The sequence below is a fragment of the Mesoplodon densirostris genome, chromosome 9 (genome assembly GCF_025265405.1).
Source record: "Mesoplodon densirostris isolate mMesDen1 chromosome 9, mMesDen1 primary haplotype, whole genome shotgun sequence".
NCBI classification, from domain to species: Eukaryota; Metazoa; Chordata; class Mammalia; order Artiodactyla; family Ziphiidae; genus Mesoplodon; species Mesoplodon densirostris.
Window position 1 is genome coordinate 84,872,174 of NC_082669.1, and position 25,357 is coordinate 84,897,530.

At 39.8% G+C, this 25,357-nt stretch overlaps 1 protein-coding gene across 1 annotated transcript in view; it reads right to left on the reverse strand.

The window, feature by feature from the left end:
• The window catches only part of FAM3C (FAM3 metabolism regulating signaling molecule C), a 46,476-nt gene extending 27,931 nt beyond the window's left edge, over positions 1–18,545 (reverse strand). The window contains exons 1-3 of the mRNA XM_060108156.1: positions 18,332–18,545; positions 6,235–6,289; positions 2,187–2,291 (exon numbers count right to left, since the gene is read on the reverse strand). Of these exons, the coding sequence (XP_059964139.1) occupies positions 2,187–2,291; positions 6,235–6,247 (118 nt within the window). The 5' untranslated portion in view covers positions 6,248–6,289; positions 18,332–18,545. The remainder of the gene's footprint in view (positions 1–2,186; positions 2,292–6,234; positions 6,290–18,331) is intronic.
• Positions 18,546–25,357: the final 6,812 nt, after the last annotated feature.

The window sequence follows — 25,357 nt, forward strand, 5'->3', positions numbered from 1 at the left end:
AAGGGGCATTTATGCAGTTTTGAAAAATGAGAAGGATTAACAGATGAAGGGGAGATGAGAAAGATGCGCGGGGTGAGGAAGCATGAACAGAGGCTGAGGTAGGAAAGGACAGGACAGGGTTTGTGTCTGTAGATCACGTGCGTGTGGGCACAGCCAGCGGTGGGGAGGGAGGGCAGGAAGGGTGGGGAGTACAGGTGGGGAAGGTAGAGGCAGGCTGGGGACTGAGTGCCATCCTAGCAGGGAGTTCAGATTTTACTCTCCACTGAAATACTAAAGGTTCAAGAGTTTTAAGAGAATTGCTCTGGCAGTGATGACATAGGCAGGTATCAAAGATAAGAAATAGACCCAAGAACATCCCTGTAATGTCCAAATAAACATCCAGACTAGAGATGAAGATCCAAACCAGGGAAACACTGGCCACACTCAGCCTCTTCTCTCTGAAAACAGTGGGCCTTTTCCCAAAGCAATTTTTCATTTGTACCAATGGTCCCGTCCGTGGCTCCCTTCTCTCCAGGACCATCCTTTTCTCTCTGTTTAATCTCTTCCCATTGATTTGTAATTCACTGACTCTTTGCCCGAGGCCTATGGAGAAGTGAAAACCTCTCTATTACTTCAAAAAAGAAAAAAATGTTCAACTTACTTCTGCCTCAAGCTACCATCCCCACGGTTGTCTTCCCTTACCATCAGCCTTACTTAGAAGAATTAGCTACAGCACATTGTTTCCACAGCAACACTGAACAAGTCCTCAATGTCTTCCATGTTTTTGTGCCCCATCCTTCAACCAAAACCAGCTGTGCTCTCAAAGGACCCCAGGCTGGCCCTCTGCAGTAACAGACGCACACGGCCCAGGAGAAGTCAACACAATTCTCACTATACTTTGCAACAGCTATTCTATGCTCGATCCTGGATACTTCATTTTAAGATGGGTGCCAAAAAACGGACAGGAGGAAAATAAACAGTGCATTAAGAAGAATGGTTCAAAGGGAGGATTTTATAACTTGATAAGATGAAAACTTATAAAAAGATGGCATGGAGAAGAATAACCACAACTTAACTATTTAAGAGATCATTAATGTGGAAGAGAGCTCCAGCAGGTAGAAGCAAGATCGGTGGATTGAAATTACTTGCGAGAATAAAAGGGAGAATTCAGTGCAATACAAGGAAGTACTTTTAAGTTGTCATTGTAAGAAAAGTCACCTGAAAATGTACAGAAATGAAAATATACAGAAACTTGAGGACTACATGCCAGAACTGTGTAAAGCCTGATACTTAGTATATATATGGTCCATGGATGGGAAATCAGCATCACCTGGGATCTTGTTAGAAATGCAGACTCTCAGGTCCCATCCCAGACACTGAATCAGAATCTGCATTTATCAAGATTCCCTAGAGATTCCTTTGACATCGAAGTTTGAGAAACACTGGTTTAAGGGAGTCTTGAAACTAGATTTGAGAGGGAATGTATTCGGTCTCATATTAATTTACGGAAAGCAAAACTCACCAACTATTCCAGAGATCTCAAGGTGTTTCATTCGATTTCTGCCTACTAGGTCAAAATACTGTTTCTAGGTTTCAGAGTCTGACCTTTCATGAGTTATTTTTTAATACTTTAAACAGTGCTCAGCCAAAGCTTATTCAAACATTTCAAATGTTAACTTATTTTATCAACTTAAAGATTTTGTTTAAAACTGAATTAAGGCAGCTTGTAGTGGTACATTTACAACACAGCATCAAATAAATTGCTAAAAGGAAAAATGGTGCAGGAGGAAAATAAGGGTAGGAAAGCAAGATGGACTTCTATGGCTGGTATTTAAAATGCATTATCATGACTCCTAATCACTTGCTAACTGAGGGTTAGATTTGGTTCCAAGTTTTTAAGCAGCCAACTCAAATAGGGTGTGATATCTTCTAGCAGGTGCATTTAGAATGCCATGAATAATGTCCCTAGGCACGCATAAAATAGGCCCCGTTAAATATATTCAAAACGTTGAATAGAAGATTCATGCTTTATATTGAATTAATTGTAAGATTTTCTATTGTACATTTTAGAATATTCCAATGAATCACTTAACAATATAATTTCATTTTCTTTTCTAGACAGCCTAAACAGCAGAGTAACTGGTAAAAATTTAAAGACAATCTCATCACAAATAAAATTTAAGAAAGGGAAAAAAAATAAAACTTACCAAATAGATTTCCTAAACTTGCATCCATTTTTATTTCAAATACTTGAGAAATAACATAGAATGTCAGTAAAAATACTGCCACAGCTACCACCAACTTCGCAGCACCTAGATAAAGGGCAGAAATAATTTAACATGAGCTTATGAGCCCACAGAACTTTTAGTTATGCACTTCCGTGAAAAACGTAAGTGTATTTAAAAAATTCTTAAGACTAACAAATATCTACTTCTTATCTACTGGATCTTAATTTTACTTGAGTTACAACAAAAACTGTACCAACAATCTATTTTGATTGATTTTTCTGATCAAACAATTATGAGATTGTCTAGCAACCTAGACACAGGACTGCCTGAGTCATCTGCTTAGTTTTCTCATGGAAAAAAATGACCTACTATCAACTTCTGGCTGACTACACAAAAGTATCAAGGCTAATGGAATGCCGCCACCAAGTATGTGGGATGACACATTCTCAATCCTTTCGATGATAAAGGGCAATACAAGACAGAGAGGAATCAAAAACACTGAACCTTCCAGAGATACTAAGGCAACAGACCAGGACATCCACTCGGCAAGGAGTTCTCAAGTGAAATGTAACGGTTTACTGTCCTCACCAACCCACGTATCTCTTGAAGCACACAAGCACTCCTGGTATGGTGAACAACGAAATACCTCCCCTCATACTTAATACCAAAGTTTAAGACACACCTTCCCCACTCCTGGAGGACTGAATTCGGCACCTGTCACACTTAACACGGTTACATGGAAAGCTCTGTGAACAGACTCTTAGTCTTCCGTACCTTTATATGTTTAATTATTTCTGAGTGCCTTACAAATAATTAGCACTATTACTAACTAATTAACTGCTTAATATGAATCATCACTTGCCTTTCTTCTCCACAGCTAAGCAAATCTAGGAAAGAAAAAGTACAAGATACGAAAGGACATGAAAAATGACAGGAAAGAAACATCATCTTCTTACTCTTAGAATTTCAGAGCCATCTCATCAGGCTATTCAGAAACAATATTAATATTTGCCTATATAATCTCCATTCCCCTCTCTTACCAAAAGTTTAATTTATATTGATCTAAAAGATCAGCGGTCATTTCACTATCCTTAAGGAAACAAAAGCCCACAAGTGAGGCAACTGCCCAAGATTACAGATATCTTAGCGGCAGCACAAGGACAGGAATCCAGGGATCCTGACAGAGCCCAGTGCTTTGTAAGGTTCTCCACTACCATCAAATTACCACATTCTTCAGGGAAACTACCAAAACTCAACTTACCGGATAAGGAAGAGTAAAAAAGAACTGTGTTCATCCTAATTTCATAGACCTAGAGACTGGGACTGTATCCTTACAGGGAAGGGAAATGAATGAACTGATGATGCTCAGAAGGGCTGATGATGCTCAGAAGGGCTGATGATGCCGAGAAGCAGGAGATTCTCAGAGCTACTCATTTTTATTTAGAAAGGCTCTATAAATATAGAAATGAGACGGCAAGGAGGAAGCCTAACTACTAAACCAATCAATTCCTACCACGCCTCCTATTTTGTTCCTTCTCCCCCTTCCAAAACTGCTTCCTGTTTTCATGAAAAAGACTCTGACAAGTACAGGTTTCTGGGAACTGACTATACTGCTGAACTGAATGAATAAGCATTTTCAGAACTCTAATGGAAAACTGATGAATTCATAAAAGTGTTAACAAAAGATCGAGATGAAAAAAAATTAATTACATGGGACTGAGTGAACTGAGGATGATTATAATTTTTGTGACTTTCTGTTTGAATAAAAAGAAAGAAAAAAAATTTAAAAAGAGTGACTACAAGTCACCTACATTTTCAGCACATAAGAGAGTAAAATTCCATTAGGCTTTGAACTCTTCCCCCACAAGATCTAGTAGGGTGCCTTGTATTGTTACATAGTAATAATCTCAACAAGTGTTTGCCAAAGGTTAACAGGTGGCATATTCCTTCTGGATCATTTAAGACCAAGGGCTGGAAGATTATACATCACATGACAGTCTTAACATCTCATTTTCTAGCAATCATGGGCGTGTGCAAATAATCTTTCCCTGTCCCTTAAAGCAGATATACCAAACCTTCGTTGTTCAAGACTGAAATATCACAGTGATTAAGATACCAAGTTTATAATACACAAAAGTTCTGGACTAAATTCAATACCAAGCTAAACCTAAGCCTACACTAAACAATATACAACATATTTACATATACATACATGTATATAAAATGGCACACACACCATTTAGTGAGTGCCTACTACAGATCTAAGTGCCTTATTAGCACAACCTCATTTGCACAGCCTTTCAAGATACTCTTTTCATTTTACAAATAAAAAACAAGGTCAAAAATTTAGATCACTTGCCTAAGGTCACATAACTAGTTAGCGGCAGAATTTAGTTTTAAACCAAGACCTATTCAATTATAAGAAACCATCAAAGGAAACAGGAGGAAACAAAAGTTCTAAGAGACAGAGAATTTAGAGGCGGAGAAACTAACTGGTGATAGAACAAGCAGAAGGTCCGTGAGAGGGGCAGGCGGGTGAAGACCAACAGAGCCTCCATAACGGTAGAGCTCTGGACCTCCTGTTGCAGAGGGGCTCCTCCAGAGCTGTCACCATCCACTTCTGGACTGGGAGGGGCTGACCCACAGCACACCACAGTTCCCATTCCACCCATGAGATTCCCTCCTACTTCCAGCCATGGACTGTACTAATCTGAGTGTGTCCCTATTTTTCACAAACCAAAAAGCATAAGCTTGAGATATTAATGCCTCACTGTAAGAATAATGGCTATAAGGGTATTTCAAAGCAACCAGGATTTGTTTTTTAATTAGAAGAGATTAATTAGTCTACAAGCAATAAAGAGCTAATCTTCCTTATTCCTTCATTAAAGGCAGTCCCCTTGAGACCTACACTAAGAACAGTGTCAAATATAACATCAGCACTCAGTGAATAATTACTCATCAATTAACCTTGGTATTAATAGTCAAAATCAGAGAAATGGATTGGATGACAAAGTTAATTTCAACTAGAATGAATGTAGAATTACATGAGAAATAGAAACTTGCTTTATTTCAAATCACCATGCTTAATTAAGTAACGTACTTTTAGAACCATACTTTTAGAGACTCCCATAAGAATATTTTTTTACTGGTGAGATGATAATTAAAAGAATGACTATCAAAAAAAAAAAAAAAAGAATGACTATCTTGATTTTGAGAAATGACAAGCTGTCTCCTATGATGGACACACACTACTTGGTAGAATTTCTATGTAAAGTGTGCATTTCTTCTACACAGTGGCTGTGCTAGAGGGGCAGGGTGGAGGGATCACACTTGTTTTCACTATTGTTAGGAAGAGGTCTCAGCCTCTCCTGTTATTTATGGATCTGTCTTTTGATAAAGGTAACTACCTTAATCCTATGAACACCAAATGGTATTTTTTAATTTCCTCAGTATGCTGCCTAAGGAACAGATGTCCTTACACATAACCTCACTTATGCAGTCTAAACCTGACCTAGCAAATACAACAGTCATTTACGCAAAACACGTTTTACTGAATTCTTCACATACACTAGTTTCAATTTATGTACACACACAGGAAAGATTTAAGCTTTTAAACTTCAACAATTCATTTTTCTCAACAAGCTAGAACTTAGCAAAAATAAAAATCAGCCTCCCTAAGTTGTCAAAATCGTTCTTTATATGAACATTATACATATATATATTTTTATATTATTAGGCAAACCAGCTTAATGTATAAGGACGTAAACATTAAAAACCATAACTTAAAATATTTAGCGTAAATAATTTCAACAGAAGTGTCCCCAAAAAACTTATGTAGAACCCACTCAACGTCCAATTTATGATTTGCCAACTAGCTAAAAAAGTAAAAAGGCTAAATAATGATTTAGTTTGTTATATTCAGTCACACTCAACATAGACAATGATTATCTACCCTCTCATTCAGTCATTACCAAACAAACAGGTTATACAAAAAGCAAAATTATTTCTACTGAATTAAGTATCTTACCTGCTACCCTCATGTTTGGTTTTTCAGTCTATGGCACTTTTCATTAAATAAGCTCCTAAAATCAAAAGAAAAGGCAAACATCATTAGGTCTAGAATGAGCATTCCTCCCTAGATTGAGTTTGATTTGGAGTGTATATATTAAACTAATTAAGTAAATGTCATGACATTTCTAAGTATTCTACCAATATTAACATTTAATGAAAAAGCTCTTAGCACTGGGCCTGTCTCCTTCCACTGGGCCATAAAAGCTCCGGAGAGGAGGCTGTGTCTAAAACTGCTCTATCCCCCGCTCCCTAACTGAAGGATGGAGGGAAAACTTGTCATCAAGCATGGACAGATGATGCCTTACTGTTCTCAGTGATTACGCATCTGTAACAAACTTTTGATATTTAGTTCCAAACCACCAGTTTTCAGCTGAGGTCCAAAGAGGTTAAGCTGCTTATCTAGTCAGGGAACAAATTACTGCAGAAATGGGGTGAGGATTTAGGTCTGCTGGCTCCTGCTCTAGGGCTCACTCCAGTTTATGATGCCATTTCATTTTTAGTATGACACAATTCAGGTGTCACTATGATAAGCACTTATAGGAAAGGCACCTTATCTTAATACCAGGGGTCCTCTTCCTCTTCATGTTTTCAATTTAAGTTTGTGAAAGAACATATTCAGACCCATAGAACTGCAATTTTAAATATTCCAGCAATCATCATTATTGACGGTGTATGTTATACATCAAATGAAGAAACTGTAATCTGATATTATTCTAATAATAACAAGAAATAGATACTGGAAAAAAAAATCTGCGTACATGTTTGTGTGCTCCCCCCTAAGAAATAACTCAAGATAGGTGAAATTTTAAAAGGAAAATGGGAAAGCAAGTATACGAGTTTGATAGGAAATTCGTGCTCGAGTTCAGCTAGACAGCTTCCACAGTCTACTCAATCTATTGTACAGGAAAGGTATTCAAAAGAAAATTTCGATTAATGAATTGCATCAATCAAAAATATATATTTCTTTATTTTAGACTGTATATTAGTACTGATGTTTCAATGTTGATGTCTGATCTAGTAATGCACAGAATGATTCAAATAAAAACAATGGCAGACTCCTGAAGGACACTGAAAGGGAGTGAGACATCCAGTTTTCTTATTCACCAATAAGGAATTATCGGGGGTGGAGGTGGTGAGCATCTAAAAGGACCAATGTTCTTATGGGAACTCCCTTCCTCCTGCTCAATCTACCTGAAGAAAATATCAACATTTATATTTATACTAGTACTGAACTGAGCATTATTGATTTCCTTTGTTAGTTATCTGAACACCTTCCACATAATAGGAAAAGTCACTGTTACTTAGCCACAGGCCAGGAAAACGCTAAAAGGAAACAAGAGATACTGAAGTATCCACAAATTACCACATAAAAGCAGGAAAAAAAAAATCTTGGCTTCTCAAATGAAAACCCTAACAAGCTATAAATCCTCTTTTGACTTCCAGCAAGATTGAATATTATGTTCAAAACACACATATATGCCTTTCCTCCCAGCTAACACTCCAAAATAACATCACTCTTACGTGAATGTGGCCTGCGATAATTTTTTTTGGGAGAGTGATAAGCACTTGAGCAGGCACCTGATGTTCTATTTCACTGTTCCCATCACCTGCCGAGGAGGTCACACCTGTACAATTAGAATCACTGCCTCATGTACCTACCCCTTGTTTGGACTGCCTAACCAGCCTGCTTCTAAACTTAACACTAGTAAGACCACAGTATAAGCAACTACAATGGTCTAGCCAAATTCATGTTTTCCATTAAATTTCTCAGAGAATAACATTTAATAAAATCTCTAAATTAAAATCTCATCAAATCTCAGCCATGACACATTTTTAATTAGTTTGCTTAAGAAGCAAATTAATGATTCAAGAGTGTAAATGGGCATAAGGAAAGAGTATTGAATATATTTGAGAGCAAATCAAGGAGCATGTTTACAATATGCTAATTCCAAATCACTCCTAACTTGTCTTCTTAGGAGGACATTAAAAACAAAGAAAATCTTTATATTGAATCATCTTGGGGGACGGGGGGAAGTAACACCTTAATGGAGTCTGGTATATACCTCAAACTGAACCTCCAACAAGCAAGGGGAGGTAGAAAAGGTCCAGAGAAAATGAACACAGCAATAAAAGGAGGAAAAAGGTCTGCTAGAAATTCAGAGCCCTTTAATTCAGAGGCAACAGGTGAAAATTTTATAACTATTCTTATATATTCATTAAAAAGTAGAGATATAGAAATTAGAGCCATTTCCAAAATAAGAATATGGATGGTAGGAGGAGAGTGTTTCTAAGACAGATTAAAAAACAAACAAACAAAAACCCTAATAGCACATTTGTGAAATACATTTGTAAAATACATTTTGCCCCCCAAAAGTGTAGTCTAGGTCAAAACAGTAAGTTTCAGTATTTTATAGATCAATGACTGAGCCAGATCAGGTTGTAACATGTAAAGTGCACAATCATCAGAGCCCACTGCAAGCAGGGCCATCATGCTGCCCTGAACAAGGAAACACTATTCTGGATAAACGTTAATTTAGTAAGTAACCTGGATTTAAAGAGAGAACCTGCGTTAGGGTCTCGGATCGACATACCGGATTTCTTCCAATTTCTTATAATTTAAACATTTCCTTTAGCCCAACTGTCTATGTTGGTCTAATTCATGAAGTTTTGTTAAATTCAGGCCTGAATAAACAGGCATTGTCTTAGAATCAATCAATCAACTTCAGGACAATAGATAAAAACACAGGTCAAGTGACACTTTCTCTCTTTCCTTGAGAAGTGGACTCGAGCTACATCAGGTAAATTAGAAGGGCCCATTCTATATCAACAAAATAAGCCATAAAAACAATTATTCACCAGGAGGGGAAGGTCTTGCCATTTAACAAAAACTAGGAAATAATGCAAACAGCAGAGTAAGTCACACACATTCTTATTTTATGTAATCTTCCCAACAGCCCTATGGCATTATAGATGAGGTCAAGGGATTTGTCCAAGGTCATGTGAAGGGAAAGTAAGAAGCTGATACTATAAACAATTCCACTTCCCTTCCACTTCCCAGCAGCTCCCTGCCATGCTCTAAGAAGCTTCCTGACAAAATTCCACGTCAATCAATTTGGCTTTTGCAAATTGCTCTGGGAATTGCTAATCCCTGCTGCCAACTAGCCACTCTAGGGCTCTGATGGGTTGTCAAAATGACTAAGCATGTGTGTTAGAACACTCGTCAGTCCCCACTCTGGGTAGGGGGCGTGGAACCCAAAGCCTGTGTCCTGCTCTCCTCATCCCGCTGAACCGGGAAGGGAGCAGAGACGCCTGCCCGGGCTCCCCCCACCTCCCCCGGGGACCCTGGCTGAGGCCCCATCCTGCCCGCAGAGCCCCAGAGGAGGCCCAGGACGCGGCCTGAGGGGAACTGAGCGAGGCCTGTGCAGCCCAGGCTCCCTCCTGCCTGTGTGTCGGTACTTGCCGCGGTCTCCTGCCTTTTTCCTCCTCATCCCACCTCCTCAGACACCTCGCTTAAGGGCCCTGACTCTTTCCTGCAAATAATGAGGAAACATGGTGTCCCAGCCAAAGGGTTCCCCCTCCCACCTCCTCGGGGTAGGAGGTTAAAGAGGGTTCAATACCAAACGCCCTGCCCCAGAAGAGAAATAGTCGTTGAGTTTGGGGTCAGAAGCAAGGGCGGGAGAGGCAGCCCCACAGGGTCAGTGCACCATGCTCAGGTCGGTTTGGTTTGTCTTTGTGTCTTTTTGCTTTATTTTGTTTTGTTTTAAACAATCATTAGTGAGATTTTTCTTCAGCCACCACTGTTGGCCTTGAAGCAGAGGGCTGCAGCCCTTAGTGTTTGTAAAATAAGAAAGAACACACAGCGTGGCCATGGTTGGGTTTTTTTTTTTTCCCTCCTTTGAGAATTTTCTTTTGCAAAAGCAAATTTAAATACTTTTTTAATACTGAAATCTGTGGATGAAATAGAAGCTGGAACCCTCCTCTTAGACTATGCAGCCTAAGAACCTCATGGGACTATGAATTCACCCGAAATTTTCATTTGCCATCAGACCGAGCTTTGAAAGAAAAACTGTTCTCTAACCAGGATTGTAACAATAGTGTAAATACTATTTCAGAGTTGAAAGCTGATGGTGCAAATATGTATATAAGGCACTGTATTTTTACAATGATCACTGAATGACTCTACTCTGCCCCCTTTCTGTTACTCCATATCTGTCTTCCAGAAACGTTACTTGCCTTTCCTTCTGTGGTCTCTTAATCCAATAACTGTATTACTGCCATTAAAGGATGCAGTTATTTAAAAAAAAAAAAAGAAAAAGAAAGAAAAAAAGAACACTCATCCAAGACAGAAAGGACAAAGAAAAATGAAGTATACAGACACACTCACTGATACATTTACTATTAACAAACGACTACTTAATTAAGCCAGAAGAAAATACTACCAATTAGACTCCAGAAATATAAAAAAAACTATCACTCCATTCAATCCACTTTTAACTCAGTGCTGGCCGAAGGGCAATGTAAGGAAACAAAATTTGCAACCCAAAATGTCTCTTTGGTGTGTTAATTATTTTGAGCTGGCAACAGTCAAGGCTCAAAAGACTCTTTGACCTTCCCCCTTAGCTACCTAAAGAATTTATAGAGGGTCTATAACAGGAAGGGAACTATCACCACAGATAACTGTAGTATGAACTACATGTGTAGACAGGGAGGAACCTAGCAAAATCTGTTTGTTAAAATTCCTCTAGGTGTCCCATTGCCACTGCAAGACCCAGCAAACATTAACCAAACATCTGCTTTTCCATCTCCACGTGAATTGCCTTCCTCCCCTTTGAAGTCCCAAACCACTACCCCCTACATCCCTCCTCTTTAGTCTTTAGCGGAAGATAGTATTTAAGGACTCAGTTGTCCTGGGTCTCCCCCATGTATACATAGTATTGAACTATTGATTTTCTGTTAATCTGTTTCCTGTTAATTTAATTTTTAGACCAGGCAGAGGAACCTAGAAGGGTAGAAGAAAATTTTTCCTCCTGGACAGCAATTTTAAATGAATCAACTGGCAATCAACAGACGATTCTAATATTCGTATGAACTGGGGCTTTTCAAGAGGACTAAGGCGGGGGAAAAAAAGGTAAAAGTGCAAGCAAATAGATTCAAAGTACATTTAGGCCCTGTGATGGCTAATTTATGCGTGTCAACTCCACTGGGCCACTGGGTGCCCAGAGACTGTACTTTGTTAAACATTCTGGGTGTGTCTGTGAGGGTCTTACTGGATGAGATTAACATCTGAGTAAAGCAATTTGCCTTCCCCAAGCGAGTGAGCCTTGTCCAATCCGCTGGGAGACCTGACTAGAACAAAAAAGGCTGAGTAGGGCAGCATTTGCTCTCTCTGCCCTACTGTCTTCAAGCTGGTCCATTGGTCTCCACCTGCCTTCGGACTTGGACTGAAACTTACACCACCGACTTCTCCCGGCTCTCAGGCCTGTGGACTCCCGCCTGCCGACTGCAGACCCTGGGACTTCCCAGCCTCCACAACTGCATGAGCTGATTCCTTCTGATAGTTGTCTATCTCAGATAGATAGATAGATAGACAGACAGACAGATGGTCTCCTATTGGTTCTATTTCTCCGGAGAACCCAGACCCCCTCTCAAGATCAAAATGTAAGAGACTAAATTTTCAGTCCCAGATCAGTTAGAGGAAAATGACATACTACTGAAATCAAAAGAATACTGCAGCTACAAGTCACAAGGGTAAGTTATTCTAATGTTATGCTTACAAACAAAAGTATGGTATTTAAAGAAAACTATTTGCAAAAAATACCTGCATTTATGTAAATAAAAGAGAGCAAGTGTTGGCAACTATCTGTAAAAGGGCCAGACGGTATATGCTTTAGCTTTGTGGACCATATAGTCTCTATTCAAATATTCTGCTCTGCAGTCGTAACTGAAGAGCAGTCATACACAATATGGAAACAAATGGGCCCAGTGGTGTTATAATAAAACTTTACTTATGCACACTGAAATTTGAATTTCATAACATTTTCACATTACAAAATATTACTCTTCTTTTGATTTTTTCTTTCCAACCACTTAAAAATATAAAAGCCAGTCTTGGTTCATGACCCATGTGGACCCATAGGTCACAATTTGCCAACCTGAGGTTAAGGAATGAATTTAAATTTTAAAAACTTTTAAAATAGAGGAATAAAAAACTTTCCTGACCATGCTCTAATATTCCAACATTTCTTGCTGGGCTATTTGTGGGATATACAATTCCCATAAGGGAATTCTATGGGTCTTCTTCTATGGGTCCTCTTAGAAGTACTAGTACAGAAGTAGGACAAATCAGACAACGCTGAGCTCTGTGTTCCATACGTGTTTACCATACATTTTCATAATCAACTGCTCTTCATGGAAGAAGCATATACTCCGTGAGAAGCAACATAATGGATCCTCTTCAAGAGAAAAGAAGTCCTTCCCTTCCTACAGATGAAGCTGTCCACCTACAGCAAAGATGGGAATAAATCTAGGAATGTTTTCCAAACGATCCCAGGAGACATTAAAAAAAAACAGGGAAAATTAATCTTATTATATCCCATTTCATTAACTGTAAAATGATGGTGACGAGATCTTAACTGTTTTCTAAAGTGTTTAAAAGTGATTATTTTTGTAATGGGCTTAAAAAAGGGAGACGGGGGGGGGGGGGGGGGGGGGGGGACGGGTAACTGTGCATCTGATGTTTGATCAATCTTTAAAATTCCAAATATTTAGTTTTAAGAAAACTTTGCTTTAATAGAAAGCTGTCACTATAGTAGGTGCAGACTGCTATCAAGTACCCATCTCCCCCAGATGCCACTATGCACACATCTTCACCAGGAGGGATACATTTCTGAAATAACGAAATGAAGAGGGTGAGAAGACTGCATTCATTTGAAAGAATCTTAACATTCAAACACTCAGTATGATATGTGAGCTGCTATCACCGTGTTATAAATATTGTGAATTTAATAGAATTTGGTGTTTTCTGTTGAGCAACAGAAAAATAATCCAATTACTATCTTAACAGTATTTTAGTTCTAGTAGGAGACTCTGATATAGAATCCTAGAGAATGGATGTTTTAAAAATCTACCATTTTAACACACATGTGTCAGACACTTAAAAGTATGACCCTATATGGTGAAAAGGAAATTTTTCGATGTCTACATAACAACTAGAAAAGTATCCCAGGTTTTTAAACTAATCTTACATTTTGACTAGAAGGAAAAAAAAAAAAAGCAAAGGAACTAAAAACAAAGTATTTGGGAAAGAAAGGAGGAGATCTGTATAATTCTATAATGCCAAGAATATATTCACTTTTTCCAAAGATCACTGAGCAAAATGTAAATGTATCCAATCTCCTGCAAAATGGCCTTCAAAAAGGTGAGACTGTAGAGCAACAGACCAAAAACTTCTAAACAATGGCTCTATAGAACCAATAAATAAATCTTTTAGAAGAAAGCGTTAATGTTCTATTGAAAACCTTAAGAGAGGGATAAGAATGATCTAATCCTGGGTTTATAAGTTTTCTGAACTAATACCATATGGCTTTACTTATTTTCTTAATACAATAGCATCACATTGAAATTACATTAAAAAGAGGATTAATATCTAACTGGGCCTCAGAAACAGAATTAAAAGCATACTGTGGAAAAGCACAAATGAACCAGAAGGCACCGCACCCTTCCCCACAAAATGTTCTGGGTGCACTTAGCTTTCCTCCACAGTCTGTCTACCCAGCATAATCTGCTATCCTTTGTTTTTATCTGCTTCTCCTGGCAGTGCCTGGAGAGAGTAACACTTCAGAAAACTTCCATCTGTTCTGCAGCAGCTGGATAAAACTTTATTCTCTTAAGAATGAGACACAACAAACTATAACTGTCATCCCAACCTGTCCCTCGAGTTAAAAAGCAGTTAGCAAAGAGCCCTGCTAATCATGCAAGTGCCCTGCCTGTCCTGACTTGGCCCCAGTGACTAGTGCAGGGAGAAGTAATCAAGCCTGCCAGGCCACATGCACACTACCCTCTAAGAGCAGAACTATTGCAACAGTGTTCACCCTACACTGAGAATTCCAGAGGACAACTCCTTCCACCACTGTGATGTGAATTTGCTAGAGACCTACAGTCTTTCCTCTTCAGAAATGTGGTATTAGATTTCTGAAATATTTCACTTGATCAACAGGTATTTAACCGTGTTTTCTGTAAATATCAATACTTGAAGTAATTAGAAACTAAATGGACATGTACTCAGCTTTCCCCATCCCAAATCTAACATAGTTAAGCAGGTTTCTCCTGACAAAAATATTTCGTGGGCTTCCCTGGTGGCGCAGTGGTTGAGAGTCCGCCTGCCGATACAGGGGACACGGGTTCGTGCCGCGGTCCGGGAAGATCCCACATGTCGCGGAGCGGCTGGGCCCGTGAGCCATGGCCACTGAGCCTGCGCGTCCGGAGCCTGTGCTCCGCAACGGGAGAGACCACAGCAGTGAGAGGCCCGCGTACTGCAAAAAAAAAAAAGTCATGATCCAGTTGAAGAAATGAAATGGGGATCAGATTTCTGTAACTGAGAGTACAAACATACCAAAAACAGAAAACAAGACAAAATGACATTTTGTTGTCTGCTCCTTCAGAGCTCCACAACTGTTGATTAAACAGCTGTAATGTAACCTACTTTAATCCTACACTATACCATCCAAGAGGAGAAAGATGGATGAATGGGTAGATAGAAAGAAAGAAAAGGATGGAGGGAGAAACAGACATTATCGAGTACAAGAGCAAAAATAAAACTACATGTTAACTATAAGAAGTTGAACATAAGCAGGATAAAGAAGTGTCTAGTTCACAAATCGCTACAAAATGAGACGAGAGAAAGGCACAAATTTACAGGAGAGTATAACTAGTAAACTATCTTCATCTCCTCATGTAACTATAATATTCTACATTATATCAGATGGGATGTTACAGGTTCCTATTCTGAGTGTTTTAGAATTCCCCTATAGGTTCACTTCATTTGTACGGTCTTTAAGTAGTCTGCAAAATTTCACTGCACCAGGGCAGACATAATTCTGTCAGTCAAACTTTTCGTGTGAAGAAATGGAGGAGCAGAGTGGCTCCATCTGCCCAAGGGCCCTGGAGATGCAAGTTAGTAGCCATTTGCAAAGAACTGGTAGTAAGAAGGTTCTAGTGTAAAACTTTCTGAACCAATTAAAAAATTCATTTTTTTGTTGACCATAGGTCCTTCAATACACATTTAATGATCACCTAACTGCAGATGCTGAATGGTATGGAGAGTCAAGCAGTACACCTGATAACCATGATACTATCTAAACAAGCCATGCAGAACTTATGATGAAAATTAATGCAGACTCATAGCTACAGACGTCCACAGAACTTTTTCTCACTAGCACACAAAAACCCACCAGGGTCCATCAATGGATGAATGACTAAGCAAAATGTAATATGTGTCTGTACATGGAATATTATTCAGCCATAAAAAGGAACAAAGTACTGATACAGGTTACAACATGAATGAACCTCTAAAACATAATGCTAAGTGAAAGAAGCTAGACACAAAAGATCACCTATTTTATGACTCCATTTACATGGAATATTCAGAATAGATAAATCTGTAGACAGAGAAAGTGGACTAGTGGTTGCCAAAGGTTGGGGAATGGTGAGTAACTGCTTAACAAATATGAGCTTCCCTTTTAGGGTGATGAAAATGTTGTAGAACTAAACAGAAGTGGTGACTGCACAATACTATGAATGCACTAAATGTCACTGAATTGTACACTTAAAATGGTAAATTTTATGTTATGTGGATTAAATTTAGTTTTTAAAGGAAATTTAAAAACTCACCAGAGACTAGAAAAATAATGAACAGATGAAAATTAATTAGGCTATAAATAAGGCAGATGTAAGTAATAAAATAGCTTGAATCAAACGAACAGGCCGATGAAGGAGACAATGAAAGAATACTGATGGGGCAAACTGTGGAAATTTAGAGGCAGTGGAATACAATTTCCTCCTCTGAGAGAACATCAGCTGGCTCTATTTTAGGAGCAGAATAAAATTCACAAAACCTTTTAAAGTTCCATAAGATGTTATGGAAAAACGCGAACGAACTTTTTGGCCAACCCAATAGCTTTGTGAGGGCCCAGGCTGCCTTAGTCACAGTATCCACCTTACCTATAATTACTGGCACATATAGGCACTCTCATATGTCTAAATGAATGTAAAAATTGCTGAATACTGAGACTGCCCATTTAAGGCCTAAAATATGTGGTAAAAAAAAAAAAAACATTCTTATGATTCCCCACAGGGACTACTTTTCACCATTCAACAATCTCTTTGTCCTTTGACCCTCTCTCCAGTGACTTTTCCCTTTTTAATGTATCTTCTTTAGTTATGAAAAGATTAGTTAGTAATTCTTTTTTAATTGTAACATATATTAGGTTTATTTAAAAAGTCACTTTAACCCAGTGGTGCTCAGTCTTATTTTGACTCCCTTTTAAACAGAAGCCCCCTCCATTGGGGATTTGGGGGCGGGGCGGGGCCAGCGGGGGCTGACTGCGTCCTTTTTAAAAACCCTCATTTATGGGTGATTCTGAGAGATCCCCAGGTTGAGAATCACTGCATGAAACTCGTTTTATTTCTTACTATCAAGAAATGCTAGTCTTTAATAAGCTGAGAAAACATTACACAGAATCTGTGAAACAAAGCTTCTCACACCTGTATACACTGGAAAAAAAAAAAAAAAAAACCCTGTGATTTAATTAGTAAACTGCCAGAGAACTCAAAGAGACTGGCAGCCTTTAAAAAGAGATAGTTAATGATATGACCAACCCGGATGCTGATTCTGCCAATCTGTTGCTGAATGGCATGAGTTAGTAACTTGTATGTTCTAAATTAAATGGAGATCCCTTTGTACTCAATGATGCACTATATGAATAACATTAAGGTTTCCCTTAATGTAAAATTGTAAAATTTGACAGCATACCATTAGTCCTGAAAGGTGGTTAAGAGTTCAAGGGGTCTGGGATTTACTGTCAGCATCAACCTCTACGTAACGTCTATGGGAGTTCATAATTTCTCAGTAAAATTGGGAAAGATACACAAACGGACCTACTCTATGGGTTGTAAGAAATAAATGTGCATATGAAAGCACCCGACACAGTGCCTACTAAGCAATCTAATATGTAGGATCATTGTATTCATATTCTTTTAGGCCAAATAAAAAGAAACAAAGAAAAGGTTCTGTCAATTAAATAGTTTTGTATGACACAAAATTTTAAAAAGCAAAAGGTAGAGGATGATGAAAACACAAAAGATTATACAGCTGGAAATCTTAATCTCAACGTCAGTCCAATACCCATTATTTAGATCTAGGGTCACAAATCGTAACATATGGTAGAAACTGTGAGGACAGCGGCAAACAAATGGGAAAAAAAAAAACAAGAAAAAGAAAAAAAAAAAAAAAAAGGAACGTACAGCACATCCATCAATGACACCGAATGCCAATGGGCCGAAATAGGTTTTAAAAAAATAAAAAGTACTTCCAACTTAAAAGACACTAAAACTTTACAAGTGAGCCAAGACCGCCCTCCTCAGAGTTCAAATGCAACCTACAACTCCATCCCCGCCTCTTTAGAGCACTCGGCCCCCATTTCCGACCCGAGCGGGAGCCCCCGAGCCGGCCACGCGCCCCAGGTGCCAGTCACAGGCCGAAGCGCCAGGTGCAGTGGCCGCCCCGCCCTCCGCGGACTGGCCGGCGTACTGGGGATACCCGCGCGGGGGCGGCGGCCCGGACCCCCGGCCAACCACGCTCTGGTGCCCTGGTCCTGCCGCGCCCTGCCCTCGGCGGGACGCGCCACGACGACCCGAGCACGCCCGGGAACACCCCGGGCCGGCGGTCGCGGGGTGAGCAGAGGATGAAGGTGAATGTGGGTGCCCGGCTGCCCCCAGCCTCCCTCCATCCTCCCCGCCCTCAGCCGCGGCTCCGTCCGCCTCCCCGTGCGTCTCACCGGCCTCCCGCCCGCCTCTCCGCCGCGCGCGCCCGCTTTCCGGCCTCCCTGCGGTCAGTCTTGCCGGAGGCCGACAGGAGCCACCGTCGCCTCCCGCTCGCTCCTCCGCTTCCTCCCGGGTTCCTACGGCTTCCCCTCACCCCCGCGAGTGGCCAAGAGGAAGCCAGCTAGCCGCTGGGCCGCCTCCCTCGCTTCCCCGCCGCGACTAATGGGTCCCGCCGCCGGGAAGCCGCGCCCGCCCCCTGGCGGTGGAGGACCGAACGGGCGCCCCGCAGGCCGGAGGGAAGGGCCGTAGAGCTGAGAGGGAGGACTCTGCGGCCCCGCCCCCCGCCTGCGCTATGCTTTCGGGACCTGCCACGTGGGAGCCGCAGGGGCGGCCGCCGGCCGCACCCCAGAAGAGGGCAAATAGGTATCGCCTCTTCCCACCACACCCCGCCTTGACCCACACTTCCATAATCCCCACCTTAGAGGAAGAAATTTTAAAGTAATCAGTCCCATTCTAGAAGTCCACCAGCTAGGGTATAGGAGACGGTCATATCAACATAAGGTCGTAGGCGATTTCCTTTTGACTCCTTAAAAGCTAACTAACCTACAGTGAAAATACTACCTGTAGGAGCGCTAGAACGTTGGTAACCCCAAAGGTCTGACCCAAGGAGAAAGGTAGTGCTTGTATTTTGCACCTCACTTTTGTTTCATTTATTTAGGAACGCGACAGTTAGAAATGTTTTTCTCCTGTACACACCTTTTCCCACGATTGTGCTGTTAATTGAGAAGTCAGTCCAAGTCCCACTATCCAAAACTTGAGAACACAAAATAGTTTCATAATTCCGATACATATTCCAGAATAATTAATAACTATAACTCTCATCATTAACTATTATTAGGTAGAATATCAGAACAGTACATGGTTGTAGAAATTAAATTGCATTAAAGAAATAATAGGGTCTACCCATAGTTAGTCTTCTACCAAGTCTTAACTTTCCTGCAAAAATATAAAACACAGAACTTAAGTAATAGCTATGAATTTGGAAGTTTGTGTTCCATGGTAGGAGGAGGAAGCAATCAATGTATTCTGAGAGTCTTATTTTGCTCGGACCTTGATGGGCCTTTGGGAATGTGTTCACATTTAATGCTCACAACTCAACCGAAGTCAATATGATCTGTATTTTGCTTTAACCAATCAAAAAACCAGGACTCCAAAGTTGAGTTTAAATCACTTGTTCAAACACATAAGGTAGTAAGTTGTGAAGCTGGAATTCCAGGCTAGTCCATCTAGCTCCAAACAAACAAGGCACTTTGTTTCTTATGATACCAAAATACAACGTGTACTGTCACCATGCCTTCCCTAGCTCCTCAGGTCCCACTGAAAGAATTTAGAAGCCTCTTGATTAGGGAGGTCAGGCCATAGTTGTGAAAACAGTTTTTTGCTCCCTAACCAAATTGGCCTGTATGAAAATGACATATGCTATATTGTTATAGCAACACACTTGAAACAATTTCTGGACTGAAAGTGTGTTGAATATCCAATGACCGTAATATGTAACTTAGAACCCTTCAGTAGGTAACGAAATTAAGAATAGTGGGTCACAACCAACATTTTGTTGTTGATTCACTGAAACAGAATAGAACAAAAAACATCAGAGTTCACAGCACAACTTGAGGATAAGTATTGTTTCATGAAACATTTGTACAGTGTTAAGTGTGGTTGAGTAGGTTACAGTGTCCTGGCCTACAATGTAAATTATATTTTTTCATAGGGATTGCAATGTTTAAAAGTTGGTAAATCACTTCTTTAGAGCAGCTGTTAATCAGTTTTTTCACCTACCTTTTTACTTGGCAAGAGGTGGGGAGGCAGGAGAAATAGTCAGGATTAGTGATTGTGTTTAATAAGACTACAGAAAACTTTGCAGCTCCAAGAGGCTTAATCCAAAGAAGTGTTGCTATGTTACATAACAGGTAATGATAATTTATATTTTTAAAGCTGATATTTATTATTATTTGTTTTGCGCCAGGCTCTTTCCTAAGCACTTTATATATATTTACTCATATAATCCTCACAATAATCCTATAAATACAGAGAAGAAAAGTGCATGACAGAAAGAGAAAGTTGTCCAAGATCCTGCTGCTAGTATGTGTCAGAGACAAGATTCAAACCCACATGCCCAAAATTCAAACCTCAAAGCTCACTCTTGTCTATACTTAAAAAGAAAATTAATTCTCTCTTCACTGGGTACAAGGTTTTCTATAAAACTATAATTTATACTATACTATTTCCCACATAAAGATTATATAATATTGCTAAAGGTTAAACTTGATGAAAAGCCTCAGAATATTAATTGGACCCATTCTCAAGCAGAATATTTCATTTGGCATCAGTTATCTGTATATGGAGTAGTATACTGCCTGCCAATACAGCCACCAACAATTCCTCCCATTCCTGTAAATTCGTGCCACTTTTACGTAGAGTCTGTGTCCCTCCTCTGCAAACTAGGCTGGCCCTGGGACTTGTTTTGACCCACAGAATGCAGCTAAAGTGCTGCTGTGTAACTTCTGGGCCTTGAAGCTTCCATTTTCTTAGGATCCAGTCATCACATAAAGAAACTCAGACCAGGCTACTGAACGAGAAGAAACTACGTGGAGAGAAAGAGAGGCCAATGCAGAGCAACTAAGCCCATGCACCACAACTACTGAGCCTGTGCTCTAGAGCCTGTGAGCCACAACTACTGAGCCCGCGAGCCACAACTACTGAAGCCCACATGCCTAGAGCCCATGCTCCGCAACAAGAGAAGCGACTGCAATGAGAAGCCCACACACCACAACGAAGAGTAGCCCCCGCTCACTGCAACTAAAGAAAGCCCACACACAGCAATGAAGACCCAACACAGCCAAAAAAATAATAAAAATAAAATTAAAAAACAACAACAACAAAAGAAGTATTAGTGGAGGAGAGGCCTAGTTAGACCCAAACCATCCAGCCATGCAGAGTCAGTAGATGAGTGAAGCCATCTGTGTGGTCCAGCCCCAGCTAAGCTCCTTGCTGAGTGCACCACATGAGTGACCCCAGACAATACCACGTGGGAACCAGCCAGCCCACAGAATCTTGAGAAATCATTGTTTTTGTTCCTTTTAATTTATTGTTTTTTTAATTTATTTTTGGCTGCGTTGTGTCTGCATTGCTGCGCGCAGGCTTTCTCTAGTTGCGGTGAGTGGGGGCTCCACTTCCTGTGGTGTGCAGGCTTCTCATTGACGTGGCTTCTCTTGTTACGAAGCACAGGCTCTAGGCGCGCGAGCTTCAGTAGTTGTGGCTCGCGGGCTCTAGAGTGCATGCTCAGTAGTTGTGGTGCACGGGCTTAGTTGCTCCGCGGCATGTGGGATCTTCCCGGACCAGGGCTCGAACCCGTGTCCCCTGCCCTTGGCAGGCAGATTCTTAACCACTGCGCCACCAGGGAAGCCCGAGAAATCATTGTTTGTTGCTGTTTTCAGTTGCTGTTTTTTGGTAGTTTTTTTATGTAGTGATAAGTTACTGAAACATGGAGGAAAAGGTTTGTAAAAAGACAAAGTAAAAATAAATAAACAAATACATACATACATGCATAAATGCAAGCTGACCAGTCCTAGGAGTGGGATGACATTAAAATATTAAAGCATGCTTATACTGGATTGTAAAGTCAAACTTGTAGAGAGATAGCCAGGGACTCTCCTAGCTTTTCAAGAATACCAGGGGGAGGGAAAAAACAGAGGTAGACTAATAAAAACAAGAGTAAAAGTGTCAAAGACGATACCTACACTAAGTTAAATAGCACACCCAGGTGTGGCTTAAAAACTGTTGTTCAGAATGTTTACAGAAGTGTGCATTCAGGACTCTCAAACTTCCTCCAGCCTATAGGTATAAGACATGGGACACCAGTGTTACCCTCTCATCCTACCAACTCCTTTCCTGCCAAGCTAAATGCGTCATCAGTTGAGCCAAGTTTAATCCTAGTTGTCTCTGTAAAGACTCCAAGTTTCCTGACTTCTCTTTCTCACAGCCTGTGTTGAATGAGTAAGATGGACTTTTGCCTAAACGCCTCACCCGAAACTCCCCTCCTTTCCTTTCCTTAGATACATTTACCATCTTAACATCAATTTTTACCATTTTAACTGTTTTTAAGTGTCCAGTCTGGTGATGTTAAGTACATTCACATTGCTGTGCAATCAGCACTACCTCCCACCTCCAGAACTCTTTTCATCTCGAAGAAATGAAACTCTGTACCCATTAAGCAATAGGTCCTCATCCTCCTGTCTCTCCAATCCATTGCAACCCTTCTGCATTCCATTTCTATGAGTTTGACTACTTTAGATACCTCAGATAAGCAAAATAGTATCGTTTAAAAGACTAGCTAAAAAAAACAAACTAGCAAGCCCACAGATTTCATGACACTGTATTTGGTCCATAAGTAACACAGTCTATACAAAATAAGTGGTTTAATTGACCATGAAACATATGTAAGATACAATGAAATCACTATAACAAATGTATTTTTATGTAAAGAAGTACTCTAGTTTTCCATCTATTACTGCTTTTCTAGCAACATACAAGAAAATTATAGAGACCATAAAAATTTGGATTTTTTTAATGATATCTTTTTGCTACTCCCTAGGAAATTTGGGTTTGGATTAGATCTTTTAATAGATCTTTCAGTGTGGGAAAATTTGGCATTTTTGTCTTGGTTATAAATCATATTAAATAATATACTGAATATGGTAACCCACATCTAAAATATGTATTGTAATCATGACTGCAAAGAAACTTCCCTTTCCCTGAAAGTATGTATGAGTGTGTATTATAAACAATTATTAAGATTACTAGCGGTTTCTTCAGAAGAATAGCTTATTATTCTGTTTTATAAAATATTACTGGCTAGAAAAATTTCTGACTCAGCATCATAATCTAAAAAATACTTTTTGAAGTCTTATATGGCAATGTTACCTGTTTGTAATGCCAAGCAAAGATACAGAAGCCAGAGATCAGCCTAAATACACACACACACACACACACACACACACACACAGAAACAACACATATCTTGCATGTACACAATACTCACATAGTCTGTGAGGTATTTTAAAATATATATTTATCAGACCTTGGGAGAAAATAATATTTTTTTTACTGCTACAGAGCAAATGGGAAAATGTGACTGCACCCCTAATTCTAATTAAATGAATGAATAAGCCTCACATAAAGTCATCTAAAAAACACTTCTTTCCACATCTCATTTAAAAAAAAAATCTATCAGAAAATCCTCTGAGAAGAAGCAACTGAACAAATACGGAACAAACTTTGTATTTTCCTAAAACATAATTGCTTCAGTCTGTAACTTGAGTCCTTGATTAAGAACTGAATACGAGAACCCTTTAGTCTAAGCACAAAAGGATTCACTGTGACTGTGGTATTTTTATTAAACATTAAGATCTCTAGTTACATTAAATTGTAATGCATTGTTTGCTTTGAAGGGCCAAGCCACAGGAATATGGGTAACAAAATATCATCCAATGGATAGTATTGCATTAAGACCTGCTCTCTAGTGGATTTAGTGGTCACTAAACATAATTCAGCAACACTCCAGGAGGCCAAAATCCCATGTGATTACAGCAGGTCTAAGAAACATACAAGTAGCAAAACAAAATAAAACGAAGCAAAACCTATTCCATGCTTTGCTGCCATCTTTGTGTGTTCTTTTCACGCAGTTTTATACACTCTTAAATCTGTTGAACCTTTTTCCTAATGTTACTCATTTCAATATCACCTGTCCAAAGAATTAGATGGAAACATTGGAATCCCAGACCATGCCATTGACTTTCAAATCCTATCATCTGTATGACTTATGCAAGGCTGTATGTGCAAAATGCCTTTCCTTGATAATACCTGTGACCTAGATAGGGAAGGGAATCAGTCTACCTACCAAAATTTGTTTCATGAGCCGCATTTAATTTTAGGTCAATTTCTATTGCAGTTTCTTCAATACCACCCCCCCCACCCCTCCACCAAGATACCACATCTGAGCTATTCTGAACTTGTATCCTGATTAAATATGAAAGGATATTTATGAGTCCCTAACCTGTTCATTTTTTGCACTTTTATTTTGAAATATTTCTTGTAGAACTGCTGTGGCCTCACTGAGTTTTGGTACATATTTTTAAGCGTAATTTATTTACCCAGAGAAGTTCTACTCAGATACAGCATCTGGTATTTTGTGGAGTTCTATCCAATACTCAAAATTTCCATCTCTATTCCTGAAACAAAAGCCAGGGAAATTGCTCACTTCACTTTAAAGAGCCAGGAGTGGGGAATTTAACCTTCAGTTTCTATAGATTCCGAAATAATGTCACCTTCCCAAATTCCATTTCTCTTCTGTACCTCCGGGACACCCCTCCCTGACCGAATCATTGAGATGGGAGAGTTGGGCTGGATCTGGAGTCAGACAGATGAATTTAGATGCTGGCTCTATCTATCACTAGCCGCTAGGTGACCTTAGGCAAGTTGCTTCCTCTGTCGAAGCCAGTTTCCACCCCATAAATGAAAACAATAAGAATTCCCTGACAAAGTTTGGGTATTTTTTCTTTAGTAGTGGAAAACATTTAGTATAGTTTTTAGTATAGGAGATAAAACTCATTTGCCATATGAGAATGAGAGAATTCTCCAATGCCCTCACCCACCGTCCCCCTGATCTGCCTGCAAAACTTTGATGAGATATCTGCTTATCAGTTCAGACTGCCAGTTGTCCTGGAACTTTGCACGGCCTTACTTTGGTTCTCCCTAAAACTCTTGGGACTCATCTTTGTAAGGCTCTGTTGTTCAGTTGTTTTCTGTACTACTGCTTCATGGACAGCTTGTCTGATTCATAGGAGATGACACCTCATGGCTCTATCCAACCCAGCAGAACTATCATCTCTCCATCACCAATGGTAGACCTAAGTGGTCAAGCTCATCACTGGTGCATTTACCCTTTTCCAGGAATCCAGAGGCCACATGGCTTACTATTA